The sequence below is a fragment of the Nelumbo lutea genome, chromosome 8 (assembly GCF_056320005.1).
Source record: "Nelumbo lutea isolate HS-2025 chromosome 8, American lotus-T2T, whole genome shotgun sequence".
In the NCBI taxonomy this organism is placed as follows: Eukaryota; Viridiplantae; Streptophyta; class Magnoliopsida; order Proteales; family Nelumbonaceae; genus Nelumbo; species Nelumbo lutea.
Genome location: NC_142691.1, coordinates 34713842 through 34732340, shown reverse-complemented (window position 1 = coordinate 34732340; position 18499 = coordinate 34713842). Strand labels below are relative to the sequence as shown.

Genomic DNA, 18499 nt, shown 5'->3' with positions numbered 1-18499 from the left:
AACGACCTATTAGTTCTTCCAAGGGCTCCACCATCTCAATCCTCCATACTGTTACTAGGCCTCCAGAAGTGCCCCATGACGATATAAAGGACCATCCTATATCTCTAGAGACCCACACACTTCTCACCCATCTTCTATCCATATCCGCAACTTTTGTTTCCTGTAGCAGCACTATATTGGGATTCTCCTTTCTAAGCAGATACTTCACTACTCACCTCTTCCTAGCATTGCCCAACTCCCTAACATTCATTCCAGCTGATTATCTTCATGTCAACTTGTATCGAACCACCCCTTACCCTCTTTCCCTCTAATTTTGACCTTTCCTTCTTCCCCTCTAGCACTGAAATCTAGATCCTCTGCTACATTGGATTTCAACCTTTCTACCTTAGTCAACTTTTTCTTCTTTTGAGTCTCCTTCTCTCCCTTCTTTTTGGAATAGAATTTAACATCCTTTAACTCTTTCACCCCAAGACCCAACTCCCCTACTAATTCTACCAAAGGTTCCCTGTTCCCCTCCTAGTTAAATCCCTTTTCGCCGGACCATTTTTCGGTTTATCAAATGGCTTTTCTAAAGCTTCTCCTGTTTCTTCAATTTTTTAAGTAGGTCCTCAAGGAATTCACACACTAGTTCGCAATTTTTTTCTCCCTAGTACCCACAAGTTTCCTCCCCACCCCCTTCTTCTATTCTGACTTCCTCATCCCTATTACTCTCCTCTTGCACACCTACAGCTAGTGGTTGGGACTAGAGTGTCTCTGTTATAGGCACAAAAAAACATCAGTAGCCTTGATGTTATTGACAAGCGTACCTGGAAATATGGACACAACAAGGAAGCTTGGTTACTGAGCACCTAGATCAGCAAATGACCTAAACGAACCACTTTTCATCGGACGTGGAGTTGGAAGGGATGCTTGGGTGGAACTTAAACATTCGGGTAGAGAGAAGAATCCAAAGTTGCAGTTCCTTTGCCTTGCGTAGAAGGAAGACTGTATACAAACTGTTGGATGCCCAGAACTTGTTGTGCATCCAAGAAAGAAATCGATCCCAAGAGGCAGTGATCGAGGCAAACTACCAGCCAGGTGATCTTCATCCCTTACAACCTCTGTTGGGGCTTCAGAGATCGCAAGAACAGTTTTTTTAGGGCCGAAATCCTCCTCGTCTTCCAAAAAAAGTTTCTCCATTTCAAAGTGTTCGTTCTCTTGAAGTTCTACTGATCTTCCAAGACAATCACTGCCCAAACTTGAAGTTTCAGTGTCATCCGATTCGTACTCCTCACTGGTTGAAAAATCACCTTCCTCATCTTCAGCATGCCCAGAAGTGTACTTTTTCTTGCATCTTGGGTGGCGAAGATCCAATGAGAGCCCCCTGTTCGCTACTTTAGGCATCCACTAAATGGAGCATTCCTGCCCTTGGTCCCTGGAATGAGCCAAAGGTCGAGTTGGGGATGATGATAGACCCCGCAAACCATCTATCATCGACCGCTTAAGGCTTCCCACGTGACCACTTTTAAAGTCACATAACCTATCTTTTAAACTTAAAAATGGGCTCGGCCCATTGATTTCCTCTCTAATAATCCTATTTGTATTTGATCCAGGATCTTTTGGGTCAGTGGGCCCACATTTAATCAGTCTCAAATTGTTTGAAAGCCCAACTAGGTTCAACCTTTCTTCGCTAAAGCCTGGCCCAGTATTAGACAAAAGGCCTTCCTCATCAACATTATTTGTCCTACCATAATTGAACCAGGCACTTAAAAGAGCACCTTCTTTGCTGGTGCCTACATGACCCATGACCCGGATGTCACTACCCATTGTTTTTTCAGAGTACAGACAGGCCGAATGCAGATTTCTGGTTTCCACTGCAGAGCTATAAACATTCAAAATGTCAAAAACCCCCACTCTCCACACCAACGCCCGCCCGTGAATTGGCATCAATTCCAAGCTGGCACCCACCCCAACTGTACTTTGGGCCCAAAAATTCTGACCTGGGCCGACAGTTGGGCCTAAAAATTCTGACCCTGGGCTGAACTGTCATTCTCCCTTGTTTTTTCTTCCTGACTTGGTGGAACAAAGGAGCTTGGAGTCAGTCCACATCCCTTTGTAAGACTTTTAGCTCGCCTATCTAATGTAACCTGTCTATCAATTATCTGCCCAAGGCTACCTCCTGTCAGCACCTGTACATAAGATCTGCCACACATCTTTCCTTCAATTGGTGGTTCCTTTTCTAGCTCGACTTCTGTTCTCTTTGCTTTTACTATCTTTTGTCCTGGACTTCCCATATTTGTGAAATTCTCAAACCAGTTTGAATTACCCACTCCCTGAGTTGCAGGTAACCCATCTTCTTCAACCTTCTCATCTTCCACCTTCCTTCACACCACAAAGAAGCTTCAATGGCAGTCACCAACCAAACAGAGAAACACTCCATGTGACCATATTTTCACCATTCTGGGGATATCTTCAGGCTCAGATAAACAGCTTCCAACTGCAAATCTCTCACAAAAAAAAAACATCTCAGCGTGCCTTAATGGAAGGTTTAAGAAGGATAAAAGAGCTGGTTACAGAAGGACAGTGGACTATGGAAATATACAAATGAGAGAAGGGACGCTAAATGGCTAACTAGGGGGCTGGAGGTTCAGTTTCAGCGGGTGAAGAAGACTGCAAATGCTTTTGCAGATACATTGGCAAAACAAGGGGTGGGAAGGGAAAAGATGTTTTGGGCTTTATTGTACTTTTCTTATCTTTTCTTTTTGGGAGAGTTAAGCCTCTTTATCTCTTCCCGGAATGTTGTAAAAAATCCAAATAGCAAATGCACCAGAACTGTGTCTTTCACACTATAAGTTTTTGGAATTGGACTTAGGAGACCACCTGGACACAGCAACTGTACCTCAGTTCAACTTTAAGCACACAGCAACTAACCCAATCTCCTTCCCTTCCAATTCCAGCAGAGCCTTACAGTCTTCAAAGGGTGTTAAAATAATGGTATTGTTCAGCTTCAGCTCCTTGAAGACCTCAGCTACAACTCTCCAATCTCTAGGTGGTGCATTAACAGTCGGTATTAATTTCTTCTTCCAATCTTTCTTTGAGACACAAGTGAATATTTTACCATCACTTGCAGCCGGTCCTGCTGCCATCAAGGCTTCCACTTCCTCACCATGCCTCTGCTTCAAATCAATTGTCTCTTTACCTTTCTCCTGTTTTACCTCTGTGCCTTTCCAGGTCTCTTGCACTTCCCTTTGCTGACCGTGAAGTCCTCCAGCAGGCCTGAAACTTCTTTCCAGCCAGCAGCTGACTTTCCTTATGGGATACATACTATTTGTTTTTCCCCAGCTCCAAAAAAAAATTCCACAAGCACCAGGAATCTTCCCTTCTCATTCTGTATTCTCTCTGCAACATACTTTCTTTCACCTTCTTCCAGTATCCCCTTGCACTCCTGCTTCCAACTCACCTGAGTAGCTTTCTTTTCGAAGGCCTTGAACGATCCAATAACCTCTTCCCCAACCAGAAGCGCCATTGCCCTTTTCATCTCCCTAATCTTGAGTACCGGTTTCCTTTTCACCATGATGCTCTCGAGAAGGAACTGCTTTGCTTCAATCTTCACAATCCTTTTCCAAGAATCATGCTTCACAAACTTACCTGCCCCCATCTCCCAATCCACTGCTTTAAATCTATCAATTTCACCGTAAAGATCCTTGATAAGAGTTGACTTCATCATTTTTTAGTTAACCTCAGGCTTGTTTTCTATGTGCTTTGCCCTGTGTTCATAGTCCAGCGTGCTCAAAGTCTCCTCAAGACAATGAACAGCTGGTGACACATTGGCAATTATACAAGTTTTTACAACATCAAGACTCATATTTATAACCAATCTGTTAAAGCCAAAAGAGTAGGTATACTATTTTTCATTTTACCGATCAGAAGAGGAAAAAACAAAATCATACTAATAATTAATTTTGTTAATACATGTTTCTTTCTGGAAACTATGTAGGTGTACTATTTTTCATTTTACCGATCAGAAGAGGAAAAAACAAAATCATACTAATAATTAATTTTGTTAATACATGTTTCCTTCTGGAAACTATGTATCACTGTCCATCAAGCATAAGAAATCAAACCTAAGCAGCAAGATTGGACAATAGGCAAACCTTTAGTGTTGTGTTTAAGTTGTTCCTTGCATTGCTAAGGAGCTTTATCTGATCATGGTTTTCAATTAGTGTTTGGCATTCTTGGCACAGCCTGATGAACACAATTGAAATAAACACATAAAAATAAATAGCTAGAAGATGATAATGTCAATGCTGCATGAAAGATCCTTTGTGAAAGATAATAAAGGCAATTTGCTCACAAGTTCTTTGTAAAATCTAAACAAACAATTCAGAACTCACTTTTCAATAGAAATAAAATTGTTGCGTAGCTGGGTTATTGTCTTCTGGGACAGGGAAAGGGCTTCTAGCCCAGCATGTGCTTGTTCAACCTGCAGGGAAGAGGAAACGTTGGTTTAATATATTCTACTGTAGATCTATTCTACCCAGATACATGTATAATGGTGCCATATCATTTTGGATATTTCAATTTTGTGTAAACTTCATATCCAACATCATACCAGCAGTGAAGACCTTCACACATTAATAGATATATGAAGACCTACACAAGTTGGAGCATTACATTTGAAAAGCTCCATTAACCGAAAAAGAATAGAAGAAATAGGAAGATGAAGAGAGGAGAGAGAGAGTTTTTCGAGAGAGTATCTGTTATGGCAGCGTAGAAAATTTTATTATTTATAGGGCATCACTTAAAAGAAGGGAAAAGACCCTTATGTCCCTGTGGTACTTACAGTGTATAAACAATATAAAATTGAATATAAAACTGAACTATTTTAACATAGTAAACAGAAAATAAACTAATCAGAATAATAAACTAAACTATTCCAACACTCCCCCTCAAGTTGGGACATAGATGTCAATCATGCCCAACTTGTCACACGGCTCATTGTGCTGTATGTGGTGAAGGCCCTTGGTGAAAATGTCTGCAAATTGTTCTTCTGAACTGACAAGTTTGTCCACTTCAATATGTTTTGTCCTATCGTGGAGGACTGAGTTGGCTGCAATGTTGATAGCAACTTTATTGTCACAATAGAGTGACATAGGGCTATTAACTACAAAACCCAATTCGCCTAGTAGGTTCTTTATCCACATGATTTCAGCAACTCCATGAGACATAGCTTTGTATTCTACTTCAACATTAGACCTAGCCACCACACTTTGTTTCTTATTTCTCCAAGTGACTAAGTTTCCTCCCACAATGGTACAATACCCACCGGTAGACTTTCTGTCATCGACTGCCCCTGCCCAATCAGCATCTGTATACACTTCAATTTTCAAATGCCCCTGTTTTTGGAATAACAAACCAGCCCTAGGAACTACTTGAGGTATCTAAGGATCCTTTCTACAACTTCAAAGTGGCAAGTCTTAGGATTATGCATGAACTGACTAAGGACACCCACTACATAGGCAATACCAGGTCTGGTCATAGACAAATTTAAGAGTCTCCCTACAAGTCTTCAGAACTTCTTCACAACTTTCAGAACATCCCCCTGATTGTCACCCAGTTGATGATTATATTCAATGGGTGAATCAATTGGCTTCGCTCTTAACTTGCCTATGTCCTCTAATAGATCTAGAACATATTTCCTTTGAGAAATAAAGATGCTCTTTGAGAGCGGGCAACTTCAATCCCAAGGAAATAGCATAAGAGGCCTAGATCTTTTACTTTGAACTGAGTGGCTAAGAATTTCAATCTTACAATCTCCCGTGACCACTATGTCATCAACATAAACAATTAGAGCCACAATTTTTCCTTCGCCATTCTTTACAAACAGAGTATGATCTGACTGACATTGTTTGAAACCCATTTGTTATACAGCTATGTGAAACTTACTAAACCAGGCCCGAGGTGACTATTTCATCCCATATAATGATTTTTTTAACCTATACACCTTTTACTCACTACCTTTGGCACAAAAACCTGGAGGTTGAGTCATGTCCAACATTTCTCTAGGTCACCATTCAAGAATGCATTTTAAATATCCAATTGATGAAGTTCCCAGTCAAGATTAGTTAATAATGAGAGAAGAATTCTAATAGAATTCATCATGGCTACTGGGGCAAAGGTCTCTGCATAGTTTACTCCATACACCTAAGTAAACCCCTTTGCCATCAATCCGGCTTTGTACCTTTATATTGTACCATCAGTCTTATGCTTCACAGTGAACACCCACTTGCACCCCACTGGTTCTTTTCCTTTAGAAAGATCCACCAACTCCCAAGTGTCATTTTGTGCAAGGCATTCATCTCTTCCTTCATTGCATCTATCCATTTAGGTTTGGATAAAGCTTCTACCACATTCTTAGGAATAGAGATGTTGTCAATGGAGGAAATGTACGCACGATATGAAGGTGAGATATGATCATGAGACACAAAGTGAGAGATAGGATGAATAGTAGTACAAGATCTAACACCATTTTCTTTTAGCAATAAGAACATCAAGATCATTAATAACAGGAGGATCAATATCAAGGGGATCAGGCATATCAATGGGAACAAGTGTACTTGGCTTATGAGGATCTACCTCTGGAGAGGAGGTAATAAAACTTAGGTTTGGGTTTGTCCTAAACCCTACTCTCCCCCTGAGGAGAAACCAAAAAAAAAGGTTGAGTCTCAAAGAATGATACATCCATGGAGACATAGTACTTACGTGAAGCAAGATCATAACATCAATAGCCCTTTTGAGACAAAAGATAACCGAGAAAAACACAAGGGATAGCACGAGGTTCAAGATTACCACGACAGGGGACAAGTCATGAACAAAGCAACAACATCCAAAGACACATTGGAATGGAGGACAAAGGTGCCTTAGGAAACAACAGTTGATGTGGGGCCTTATACTCTAGCAATCAAGACGGCATAGATTAATGATATATGCAACACAGATAACAACATCCATCCAAGAGCATTTCGAAACATGCATATGGAGTAATAATCCACGAACAACTTCAAGAAGATGACGATTTTTTCTCTCGGCAACACCGTTTTGTTGAGGTGTCTTAGCACAGGAGCTCCGATGAAGAGAACCACAAGAAGCAAAGAACTTCGTGAGATCACTGTGAAAATGCTCCTCTGTGTTATTCGATTGGAAAATATGAATCCCAATTTGGAATTCAGTAAAAATCAAGCATAGAAAATCTTTCACAATCTTTGGCACTTCATCTCTAGATCGCATAGGATAAAACCAAGTGTATCTAGAGTAGTTATCAATTAAAGTAATGATGTACTTATATCCACCCTCTTCTGCAAATCACCCTTCTTAAAAGAGCCCCCACCATTTGTACTTGTACCTCCTTAGACTGCCAATGCAACTGGCTCCCCCTCTGCACATTTCATCACACTTCTTCTACTCTCTTCGGACTGAACTAAGGCATAGACCTCCTAGATTGAAGGTAAGTCTTTACTACCCAAGATTCGTACCCAGATAGACTCATACATCGGGTTCAGCCCCAAAAGAAAAGCAAACACTCGCTATTGGGAGACAAGTGACTTGTAAACCTTCCCATATTTCACAAGTTGTTTCAGCCCACAGAAATTTTTCCTTGTGCTAACATGGAAACTAAGAGCCACGACATCACCATACTATTCTCTTGGTTCCACCTGTCATGTTCAGTACTTTCAGCCTTTGGTTCCTTAACTTTACCATTAATATACCCTATCTTCCCCCTAGCAGTAATATAGAATTTAATTCCCCTGGACCATTCAAGGTAATTTAGTCCATCAAAGGGAATTACAACCATGGAGAAACTCATATCCAGCCCCCCACCCATTCTGGTTTGACTTCCAAAAACCCCAAAAGTTGCAGAATTCTCAGAAGACATGGTTCAGATCACTATTCAGCCTCAACACACACCTTAAGATCCCTCCTGACACCAAAAACAGTCCTAGAAACACACCAAAGATGCAGCCCACATGCAAACACTGCAATCTGGACACAGTCTGAATACAGAGAAGCTTTAATTTTCCAAAAAGAAAAAATTTTAAGTTGATTTCAGTGCTGTACTGCCTTAATAGTCACAATCCGTCAAACTTCCAAATCACCCAAACACACCGACTACCAGGAGGGGTCATAAAACTGTGTCATCACACCAAAAAGGTTGAAAAACAGGTCATCCATGACCTACAGGTGTTCTATTTTCAGGTACAGCATTCAACAGCCTTGATTCATTGGTTGTTTTCTTGGTACACGACCAAGAGAAAAGGAGAAGGAATAAAAATAAATTGTATCAGTTGTAGGTGGTCTTTTCTTACTTCAGTCTGGAGAAGATAGTAAGATGGAGAAGAAAAAACTTGTTTGATCTGCTCTCAAACCCAGTACAACCACTCTGATACCATATTAAGAGAGAAAGAATAGAAGAAATAGGAAGACGAAGAGAGAGAGAAGAGAGATGGGAGAAGAGAAGAGAGAGTTTTTGGAGAGAGTATCTATTCTAGCGGTGCCAGAATATTTTATTATTTATAGGGCATCACTTAAAATAAGGGAAAAGACCCTTATGCCCCTACGGTACTTACAGTGTATAAACAATATAAAACTGAACTATCTTAACATAGTAAACAGAAAAATAAACCAAACTATTCCAATAAGCTCCAAATGTACGGAGCAATGTTTCCCCATTTCCCCGATCCCCATGGAGATCCACCCCGAATGGGGTGGGAGTGGGGATGGGGATGATTTTCCCCCTGCCCTGCAAGGATCCCTTTCTTAGTTAAAGGGTAAGCCCCATTACAGTAGGTAAGGTCAGTAACTGTACAAACAGAGAAAACACAGTATTTCACACATTGTGATAATTAGAAAAAGAGGGCTTCAGTTGATAGATTAGCAGCATGAGCCCAAGGAAAAACTTTTGCTATCATATTTCGAATCATTTCATCTATTTGAAAGGGTTTGCCATCAAAAATTCTGCAATTCCTCTCTGTCCAGATAGTCCAAAAGGCAGCAGCAGGAAGCATGCAGAACACCAACTTGCCATTGCTAGAAATCCCTCCACATACCAGCCTTTTAGAAAAGGCCAGTCACTTTGGAAGAGCATTCTGAAAACTTTTGCTATCATATTTTGAATCATTCCATCTATTTGAAAGGGTTTGCCATCAAAAATTCTGCAATTCCTCTGTGTCCAGATGGTCCAAAAGGCAGCAGCAGGAAGCATGCAGAACACCAACCTGCCATGGCTAGTCCCTCCACATACCAGCCTTTTAAAAAAGGCCAGTCACTTTGGAAGAGCATTCTAAAAACTTATTCAACTTTCATAGGGGTGTGCTTTAAGGTGAGGAGAGGATACAGACTAGTTTCTGGAACAACAGATGGTGTGGGGATAGGTCTCTTCATGAGCTATTCCCCACACCTTTACTTGTTTGATAAAAATAAGGATGCTTTGGTATTTGAATCATTTTGTCCAAGGTGATTGAGTGATTTAGACCCCTTGATTTCTAAGGAATTTACAGGACTGGGAGGCAGAGAGTATTATCAGATTGAAGCAATTATTGAAGAACCAGCAATTAAGAGTCATCCAGGTGGACGAGTGAAGATGGAAGGGGGAGAAAACAGGTTGCTTCACTGTTCAAACTTGTAGCAGATTTCTGAGAAACCCTGCTAGCTCTCCTTTTCCCAGTAATCTGATTTGGATATCCTCGGTGCCCTCCAAAATTGCCCTTTTGGTCTGATCTGCAGCTTTAGGAAAGTCTCTTCCGAGGGATACTTTGGTTTGAAGATGTGTTTTGATTCAGGATCAGAACAGATCTATGTGTGACCAGGATTTGGAATCAAGCAACCACCTTTTCTTGCATTGTAAAGTTTCTGGGCAGATATTGATTCATTTCTTCAAAGCTGCTCACCTTAGCCAGTCAATGTCTGGATCTGTTCTGGACATGCTATTGGCTTGGACGATTCAAAGCTTTCGTTTCAAGGGCAAGCTAATCTGGGATCTGGTACCAGAAGCAATATTGAGGACTATTTTGAGGATCTCATCAACATGGCTGTAAGCAAAATTGGCTCATGGGTATCTGTATCTAATGAATTCCCTGTTGCAGTCCATATATTCATTTGATGTTGTTCTGTTCTGATGGATGTTGCCTGTCTAGGGGCTCCTTAGTTTGAAGCTCATACAAGTGGCTTGTTGTATCATTATCTCCTTTTCATCAATAAAATTTTACCTTAACTTTCTCAAAAATAAATAAATAAATAGGTCTTTAAGAACATAGTTTAAAATGTCCATAAATTTCCCAACTTTTCCACAACATATTTCCATTTTCATGGCTAGTGACATGATTACTGGAATCGACATATTCTCCGATGAACACTACCAGCATTATGTGGAGTACAAGAGATAGTATTATAACATAAGTTGATGTCAATATTGTAGATATGTGGAGTAGCAATTTTATTGCCTGCCTAATGTACATGATTACCACTTTGAGCCAGCTCGATATTCATTTCAAACATGAAGTTAAATATTAGTTTCTGTTTGTATAATAGATTATTTGGTTGATTTATTTGCATCATTTGCTTTCTATGAGTTTAAATTTTGCTTCAACTCATTCTGTCATATAGTTTTGAATCTTAAGGTTTACAGGATAACTTCACAACATATTATTTTGTCTATAACCTAAGTTTTTTAGCTTTATTTAACGATTTGGAACAAGATCATAATTTAAAAAGGTGTGTCCATACATCTTTTATAACTTCATAAAATATCATTCTATACTTTTGCATATATTACAATGTTTCCACCATGTCTATAATTTTTACAACATTTCCATGTGATATTTCCAATATTTTCAACATGTTTCATTTATTTGGATGACCAGCATTTCCACCAATACCGACATTTTAAACTGTGGTTATGGAAGCAGATAGTGATATGAGAGGAAATAAATTACTAAGGTGGGGTGAGAGGGAGATAGTAGAAGACAAGTTTGAATTTGAAAGTGTATGAGAAGTGATGGTTCTAAAGGGGTTCACATACATACCCACTCCTTCAAAAGTATTCTAAACCTATGATACATGGATACCTGTACAAGGGTGTTGTATCATGTTAGATACTTTTTTATCAGTATGTTGGATACTTCAACTTCTAGTGTTAATTTCATATCTGATACGATGTTGTTGGATACTTCAACTTTTAGTGTTAATTCCACATCCAGTCATGTGCCACTAACATCAAGGCTAAAACAGCTGAAAAACAATAAATCAGAACATTAAAGTTTTTTAAGTTACCTGTTCTCAAAAAAAAATATATATATATATCAGCAACAAAGAAGAAGTCTATTCATTAATTAGGGAACAAATACAACAAGTGGTTACGATTTATAATCAAAGAACTTAATGTGAAACATTAAAGAACTTCTCTGAAAAAAATAGTGAAATTAAGATTACATGATATTAACAATTATCTGGAATACAAGGATATACCTGCTCTGCAACCATTGTGCTGAGTTGTGCATCATTGGCCTGCCATTATAGCACAAGTGTAGCATCAGATAACGTTAAGATTATGATGTGTAGAGATGATGGGCTGAGTGAGCCTTAATCTTTTTATTTTATTTGTGCTGTTAATAATGTGTTATTGTTAGTTAGTGGACTTTAGTTATGGACCAGTTTTATTTCCTTTTTATATCTTCGTTGAACTAGCAGTGACATGGAAAGTGTTTAATAGAAAAAGAAATATGAAACAAAACCGCTAAATGAAAACAAAGTGAGTGAATTTGAAGATGAAGAGGAAGATAACCAGGAGGGCGAAGTGACGCTGGATGAAACACATGGAGTGGAGAGCTCTGTCAATTTGGAAACAATGGTGAACAAGGAGGTGGACGTGAGCAAAACATTGAGATTGTTTTTCCTAGGAGGAGAAGAATTTTCAAGGTGTTTAAGGATTTAGAAGAAAATAGTGAGAATCATTAAAAAATAAAAAGGAAAAGGAAAGGAAAGGAAAAAAGGAAACAAAAAGAAAAAAAATAGGAAAAAAAATGAGAATTTTCTCGTGGAACACAAGGGGGCCCAAACGACCCTAGAAGATAAAGGTGGTTAGAAATGTAATGAGATGGTATAAAGTAGATTTGTTGATGTTGCAAGAAATCGCTAGAAGATATATCAGCAAAGACGATTTTATTAAATACTTAATTTAAATGAGTACAATAAGTTGGGAAGGTTCGATCATCCCAAAATACAAAATGAGTTGCACTTTTGCCCAAAACACTTGTTTCCTATTAACCCCTTGTTTAGCTAGACCATTGGCCATCCCATTTGCAGTTCGTTGCCCACTTAAAAGCAACATTTAACTCCCTTGATGGGCTTTCAATTAATCAATTTCCCTAAAGATGTGCCTATAGTCCAAGGAACTTAACCATTGCATCTTGTCCAGGAAATGACCACTTGGGAGTCCCCTTGCACTTCCAATTAATTGCTTCCAAGATGACTTCCCAACAAAAGTTCCCAATTCTTGGAGAGATAGGATTACCCCAGACCTCATTCACCGGAAATGGAATTCCCAAAGAATCAACAAGTTGAATAATGGCCTTAAAAAAAGAAGCATAGAAAAAGAAACCAGAGGAAGATAGGTTCCAAATATGACTACCAGGTTTCAATGATTCCAAGTATACCCCATCAAAGATGTTAAGTAAATCCAGAACCTCCTTAAGTTTTGAATCCCTCACACCTCTCCTTAAACACAAATCCCAATCTAAGCCAGTTCTTGAGCTTGAAGGAGCCAGGAAAGAGGAGACAAGTTTATCTTTATATCCTTATAGGGCAAAGACAGAGGGGAACTTATCTTTCAAAGAGAGATCACCCACCCAAACTTGCTCCCAATATTTTATAAGGTTACCAAAACAAAGGCCGTATCTAACAAAGGGCAGGAAAGATGGGAAGACAACATTAATGCCCCTCTAAGGAGAGGCTCTGGTAGCCCCGGATAGTATTCCAGATCCCAACCGTTAGCTATAAGCCCATGAATACCAATGACTATCTCAGCCCAAAGCTTGTCCCACAAGTAATCTCCAAAGCCATTTCCCAGCAAAGCCACATTCCTTTTTAAGTAAGTTGCCTAGACCTAACCCACCAAACTTTTTGCTCCGACTCACCATTTCCCAACTAACTCTAGGGTTCTTTTTCTCCTCCCCTAGCTTCCACAAAAAGTCCCTCATCAAATTTTTCAATCTTCTACTCACACTAACAAGCATCTTAAAATCAAACATAAAATACACAACAAATTGGACAAAGTAGCTCCTATCAAACTACTCCAACATCCACACTTCTAGTCGCTCGGGCTTTAGGTTTAGTTGCTCACTTAATCCACCCCCCCCCCCAGGTGACAGTTCTTGCATCACATCATCATATTTCATTGTTATACCGCACTCTACAATCTTATATCTAGTTTTCATATCCATCTGATTATTTCTTACAATAACATATACATCGTAACCGGCCAAGTCAATTCATAAGAACCGTATCCAAAACCTGGTAACTGAATGGTCTTAATTAACTTTAAATCTAAGTTTACACGCCAACAGGTCGTACTTAAGCTCAAGAAAGGAAATGTTCATGATGATACCTGTTGGCGACTAACATAATCTGCCTTGATCGACGAAATGGAAGACAAAAGTTCGGGAAGCGGCAACAGCTTTGCAACCTCACGAACTGCTGCTTCTTTAGCTTCGATTCCTAGATCTTCGACCATCATTTTGGCAAATATGGAGATCTATTGTATACCTGAAAAAATAAATAAATAAATTAGAGACGATTTCGTTTATCACTTTGAGCAAAAATATATAGCTTTCTCTGTATCGAAAATTCAAGGAATGAAGTTGAAGACGGACGATTGAAGTACCTGGAGAGCTTAATTAGAAGAGTGGATCGACTGAAACAAATTGTTGGTGACCAGCGAAATCGAATTGCATTTTACGCGTTTTGTATGGAGAATGGTTCTTATTTCCAGTGACGAAAATCAACGAAACCGCTTGTGGAGTCCCGCACTCGAACAAAGATGGTAGACTTTAGTTGTAGAGATGGCCGATGGTGGACCGAATGGGCTGTGAAGGCACGGATTTGATGCAATCAGATGTAATCAGATATTAACGTTAATAAATAAAGGGTAAATTGCTGAAATCTCCTCTCAAGTTTCTCAAACCTCAATCCACCTGTGGTAATTGCAATCACTTTCCGATATTATGAAAACTAGCGGGGACGCGTGGAAATTTTAGTAATTGTTAATATCTAATTTAATATTAATTTATAGAAAATAATTATTATTAAGTTGATATGAACAAATATTCTTTAGTTTTATTAATAATTTGTAGTAATTTTAATAATTGTTATTTTTATTATTTTTAAATGAAATTTTGATTAACTTTAAATAAATGTTAATTATAGGAATGACAAGAGGGTGGGTTGAAGGCAGATTACCCCATCCCTGTCCTTGCCCCATAGTCAAAGACACTTTACCCCATCCCCACCTCATCCCTAGTGTCAACCAGGTTCAAGGCAAGGCAACCACTCCTCAATGCCAGGTAAGTTTAAGGGCAAACCACCCCACTCCTCATCAAGGATGGGGAATTTTCGAGTTAAAGATAGGGAATCCTCGAATTTCCCCACCCTGTCCCGAGTATTGGGTGGGTTCAAATAGAGGTATAAATCAGGTCGTGCTAGAACAACGGAATTTTCTAACGCAAGTCAAAACATAGAGGCTAACATGACCAATGGGATTTTCTTACACGGGTCAAAACATAGAGGCTGACATAACTAGTGGAATTTTCTGATGTGGGCCAAAGCATGGAGGCTAATATGACCGACAGAATTTTTGACGCGGGTCAAAGCATAAAAGGATGACATGACTCCTACAGGATTTTTTGACGTGGGTCAAAACATAGAGGTTGACATGACTAAATGGAAACCGATTTGAATATCATCAATGAAATTGAGATTTAGATACTCTAAGTAATAAATATTTAATCAAATTATGGACTTAAGAAACAGAATATCAAAGTGTGAGATAAACAATCGAAGGGTTTTTCGGAGAATAAGGCAATGATTCGCACAACAGAATTCAGAATAACCAACATATAAGCAGGCAAAAAGGATATAATGTGATGGTAAAGCCAAGTGCATTGGAAATGTCAAACCATCTCCTCAAACTGTAGTACAAGGAAGTATTCAATTATCAAACAATGCATAAGGGAAATGAAAAATAGGAATGTTAAGAATGATAAACTCCAAGACTCAAGGGTAAAAGTACCCTCAACCTTAACTCATATGAGAGTAATTTCATCCAAATGGGCTATGTCTGGTTTGCATCAGATGAGAGTGTGTATCCTCTCTTCAAGGTCATTACTCATTGAATTCAAAAGCATGTGTGATGGAATTGTAAGTTGTTGAACAAGGGATTCCCTATAAGAAAAGCCTTTATCAGAGGGGGTTTATCCCAGTTTTTTTTCTTCTCTTTTTTTTTGTTAACAAAAATGGTGGGATATGAAGCTAATACATTAATGGAGTGAGTGACAACTATAATCTTTCATCATCGGCCAAATAGGTCTATGTAGTGCTAATTTGCCAAATTTTCAAAGATCAAGAAGGTCTTGCTCATTAGGACAAAACGTGGTATGGGATGGAGGTTATAAATGATGGATTAAAACCAAACAACCGAACCGAACCAAAAATAGCAATTAATACAGGCATCGGATGCTCGAATCTCCACTTGGGGTGAGCACTATTCGGTTAAAACCAAACAACCGAACCGACAATTTCAGTTTCAGTTTTTTCAGTTCGATTTTTTTGATTTTTGGTTAAATCGGTTTGGTTATTTCGATTTTTGGCTAATTTGGTTATCGGTTTCAGATTTTAGAATTAGAAATTTAGCTAACCAAATTAACCAAACTTTTTATTATTATATGTAGTATATAATATATAATATGTAACATATAATATATAATATATAATATATAATATACTAAAATTTGATTTCATAATATATAATATATATTATAATATATATATATATATAATAGAGTATATATTATTAAAATTCGGTTTTAACCGAAATAACCAAAAATTTTGGTTTCGGGTTTTTTTAGTTTGGTTTTTAAATTTTTAGTTTATTTGGTTCGGTTTTAAACCGAATAAACTGAATGCTCACCCCTAATCTCCACGGATCTAATTCAGGGTCTACTTTCATCATCATATTTTTCGTATTCTCTTTTTTTTTTTGCTTCAACCCCTTTTTTATCGAGGCTCTCTTCATAGCCATATGGATGGAGATTGCTCTTCATGTTCTTCATCAACATGAATTGTGACATCTTACTGATTAGGGAGGACTTTATTATGGGACGAAATGTAAGTGGGTAGGGAAAATCAAAACTAGCATGTAAGTGTCATCATAAAAGCTCCTACAATGATAAAATCATCTTAATTGCTCCAATTTTTTCAGACTCTTTCTTGATTCTTCATTTACCAATTCACTTTTGCATTAATCATCCTTGATAACTGCCCCACTTTAGTGTCAGCTCTGACAAGTTCCTGGGGTTCATGGTTATGTAGAGGGGGATCGAGGCAAACCTAAAGAAAATCCAAACCATCCTCAACATCTAGTCACTGTTAACCTACAAAGAAGTGCAACGCCTCACCGGATGGATAGCAGCACTAAGCATATTCATGTCAAAATCCATGAATCGGTGTTTTCCCTTCTTTAAGATGATGAGGAAAGTAAAAGGCTTCTAGTGGACTAAAGAATGTGAATGGTCCTTCAAGGAGCTGAAGCAATACCTGAGTTCGGCACCTCTACTCACAACACCAAGCCTAGGAACTTACTCCTACTCTACCTGTCGGTCGGAGACGATGTGGTCAGCTCAATCTTGGTGAAGGAGGAAGGTCAGACCTAGAGGCCGATCTACTACACCAGCAAGGTCCTCACAGTTGCAGAAATGTGGTACTCAAACATGGAGAATGTCACCCAAGCCCTAGTCACCTTGGAGAGGAAGCTCATACCATACTTCTAGGAGCATAGTTTCCAGGTACTCACCAATCAACTACTCAGGCAAGTCCTATGGAGGTTGGAAACGTTTGGCAAATGGAGTGTGGAACTGAACGAGTTCGATATTGACTATGAGCCTCAGCCCGCCATCAAAGCCCAGACCTTGGCCAACTTCCTAGCTGAGTGCACCTTCTTAGTATAGGATCCAGCCGAGGTCCCACCAACCTAGACTCTTCATGTGGATGACTCATCCAACCAACAAGGTAGTGGAGCAGGATTCATTCTCCTCGGTCCAAACAATGCCATTCCAAAGCACACCCTTAGGTTTGAGTTCAAAGCATCCAACAACAAGGCCGAGTATAAAGCCCTGATAAAAGGACTTCGGCTTGCCCTAAACCTTAGAGCTAGGCAAGTTGAAGCCTCCAGTGATTCCCAACTAGTGGTCAACCAGGTCATCGGTCAGTTCGAAGCAAGGACACCAACTATGGCGAGCTACCTACAGAAAATGCAGGAGCTCATTCAACAAATTGAACACTTCACCATACAACAAATCCCTAGAGCCAAAAATGTTCGATCCAATGCACTCTCTAAGCTCACAAACTCGCCCTGCACAAACCTCAAAATGACCGTCTGGATGGACATCCTAGCATAGGCCAACATCTCACAGACAACCCTACTAAAACTCCCCGTTTAACAACAGAAATCAAGGATGGACCACCCTATAGTACAATACCTATAGGACTGCACACTCCCGACAGACTAGACCGAAGCAAAGAGACTCACCCATAGGTTAGCTCGATACTACCTTATCCAAGGACAACTCTATCGCCGATCACATACATTCCCCTACTTGAGGTGTCTCCCCCTATAAGAGGCCAACTATGTTTTTAGGGAGATACACAAGGGTATCTGCAGAGATCACCCCGATGCTCAAACCTTGGCATATAAGGCACTTTGGCAAGGCTACTTCTAACACACCATGAAGCAGGATGCAACCCAGCTCGTCAGGAAGTGTGGTTGTTGTCAAAGGCACTCAAATATTCACCACCAGCCAATGGCTCTTCTAACACCAATTATCAGTCCATGGCCCCTCACCCAATGGGGAATGGACATTCTCGGGGCCTTCCCCACCGCGACAAGCACGGTCGAGCAGAAGAAGTTCCTCCTTGTCACGGTGGACTATTTCACTAAGTGGGTGGAGGCCGAGCCCTAGCATGCATCACTACGTAGAATGCCTAGAGCTTCATATGGCAAAACATCTTTTGTCAGTTCGGCATTCCTCGAACCCTCATTACCGACAACGATTCCAAGTTCACCAATCGGAAGTGCGAGGCCTTCTAAGTAGAGCTAAAGATAGACCACCGGACCATGGCCATTCACCAACCATAGAGCAACGGAATACCAAAGTGACCAACTGAACTCTGCTCCACGGCCTGAAGACTAGACTTGATA

General features: G+C 39.5%; 1 protein-coding gene across 1 annotated transcript in view; it reads right to left on the bottom strand.

Moving 5' to 3' along the window:
• Positions 1-14224, bottom strand: part of SEC6 — a 122697-nt gene extending 108473 nt beyond the window's left edge. The window contains exons 1-5 of the mRNA XM_088958254.1: positions 13913-14224; positions 13637-13794; positions 11500-11538; positions 4374-4462; positions 4134-4224 (exon numbers count right to left, since the gene is read on the bottom strand). Coding sequence (XP_088814380.1) covers positions 4134-4224; positions 4374-4462; positions 11500-11538; positions 13637-13765 — 348 coding nt within the window. The 5' untranslated portion in view covers positions 13766-13794; positions 13913-14224. The remainder of the gene's footprint in view (positions 1-4133; positions 4225-4373; positions 4463-11499; positions 11539-13636; positions 13795-13912) is intronic.
• Positions 14225-18499: the final 4275 nt, after the last annotated feature.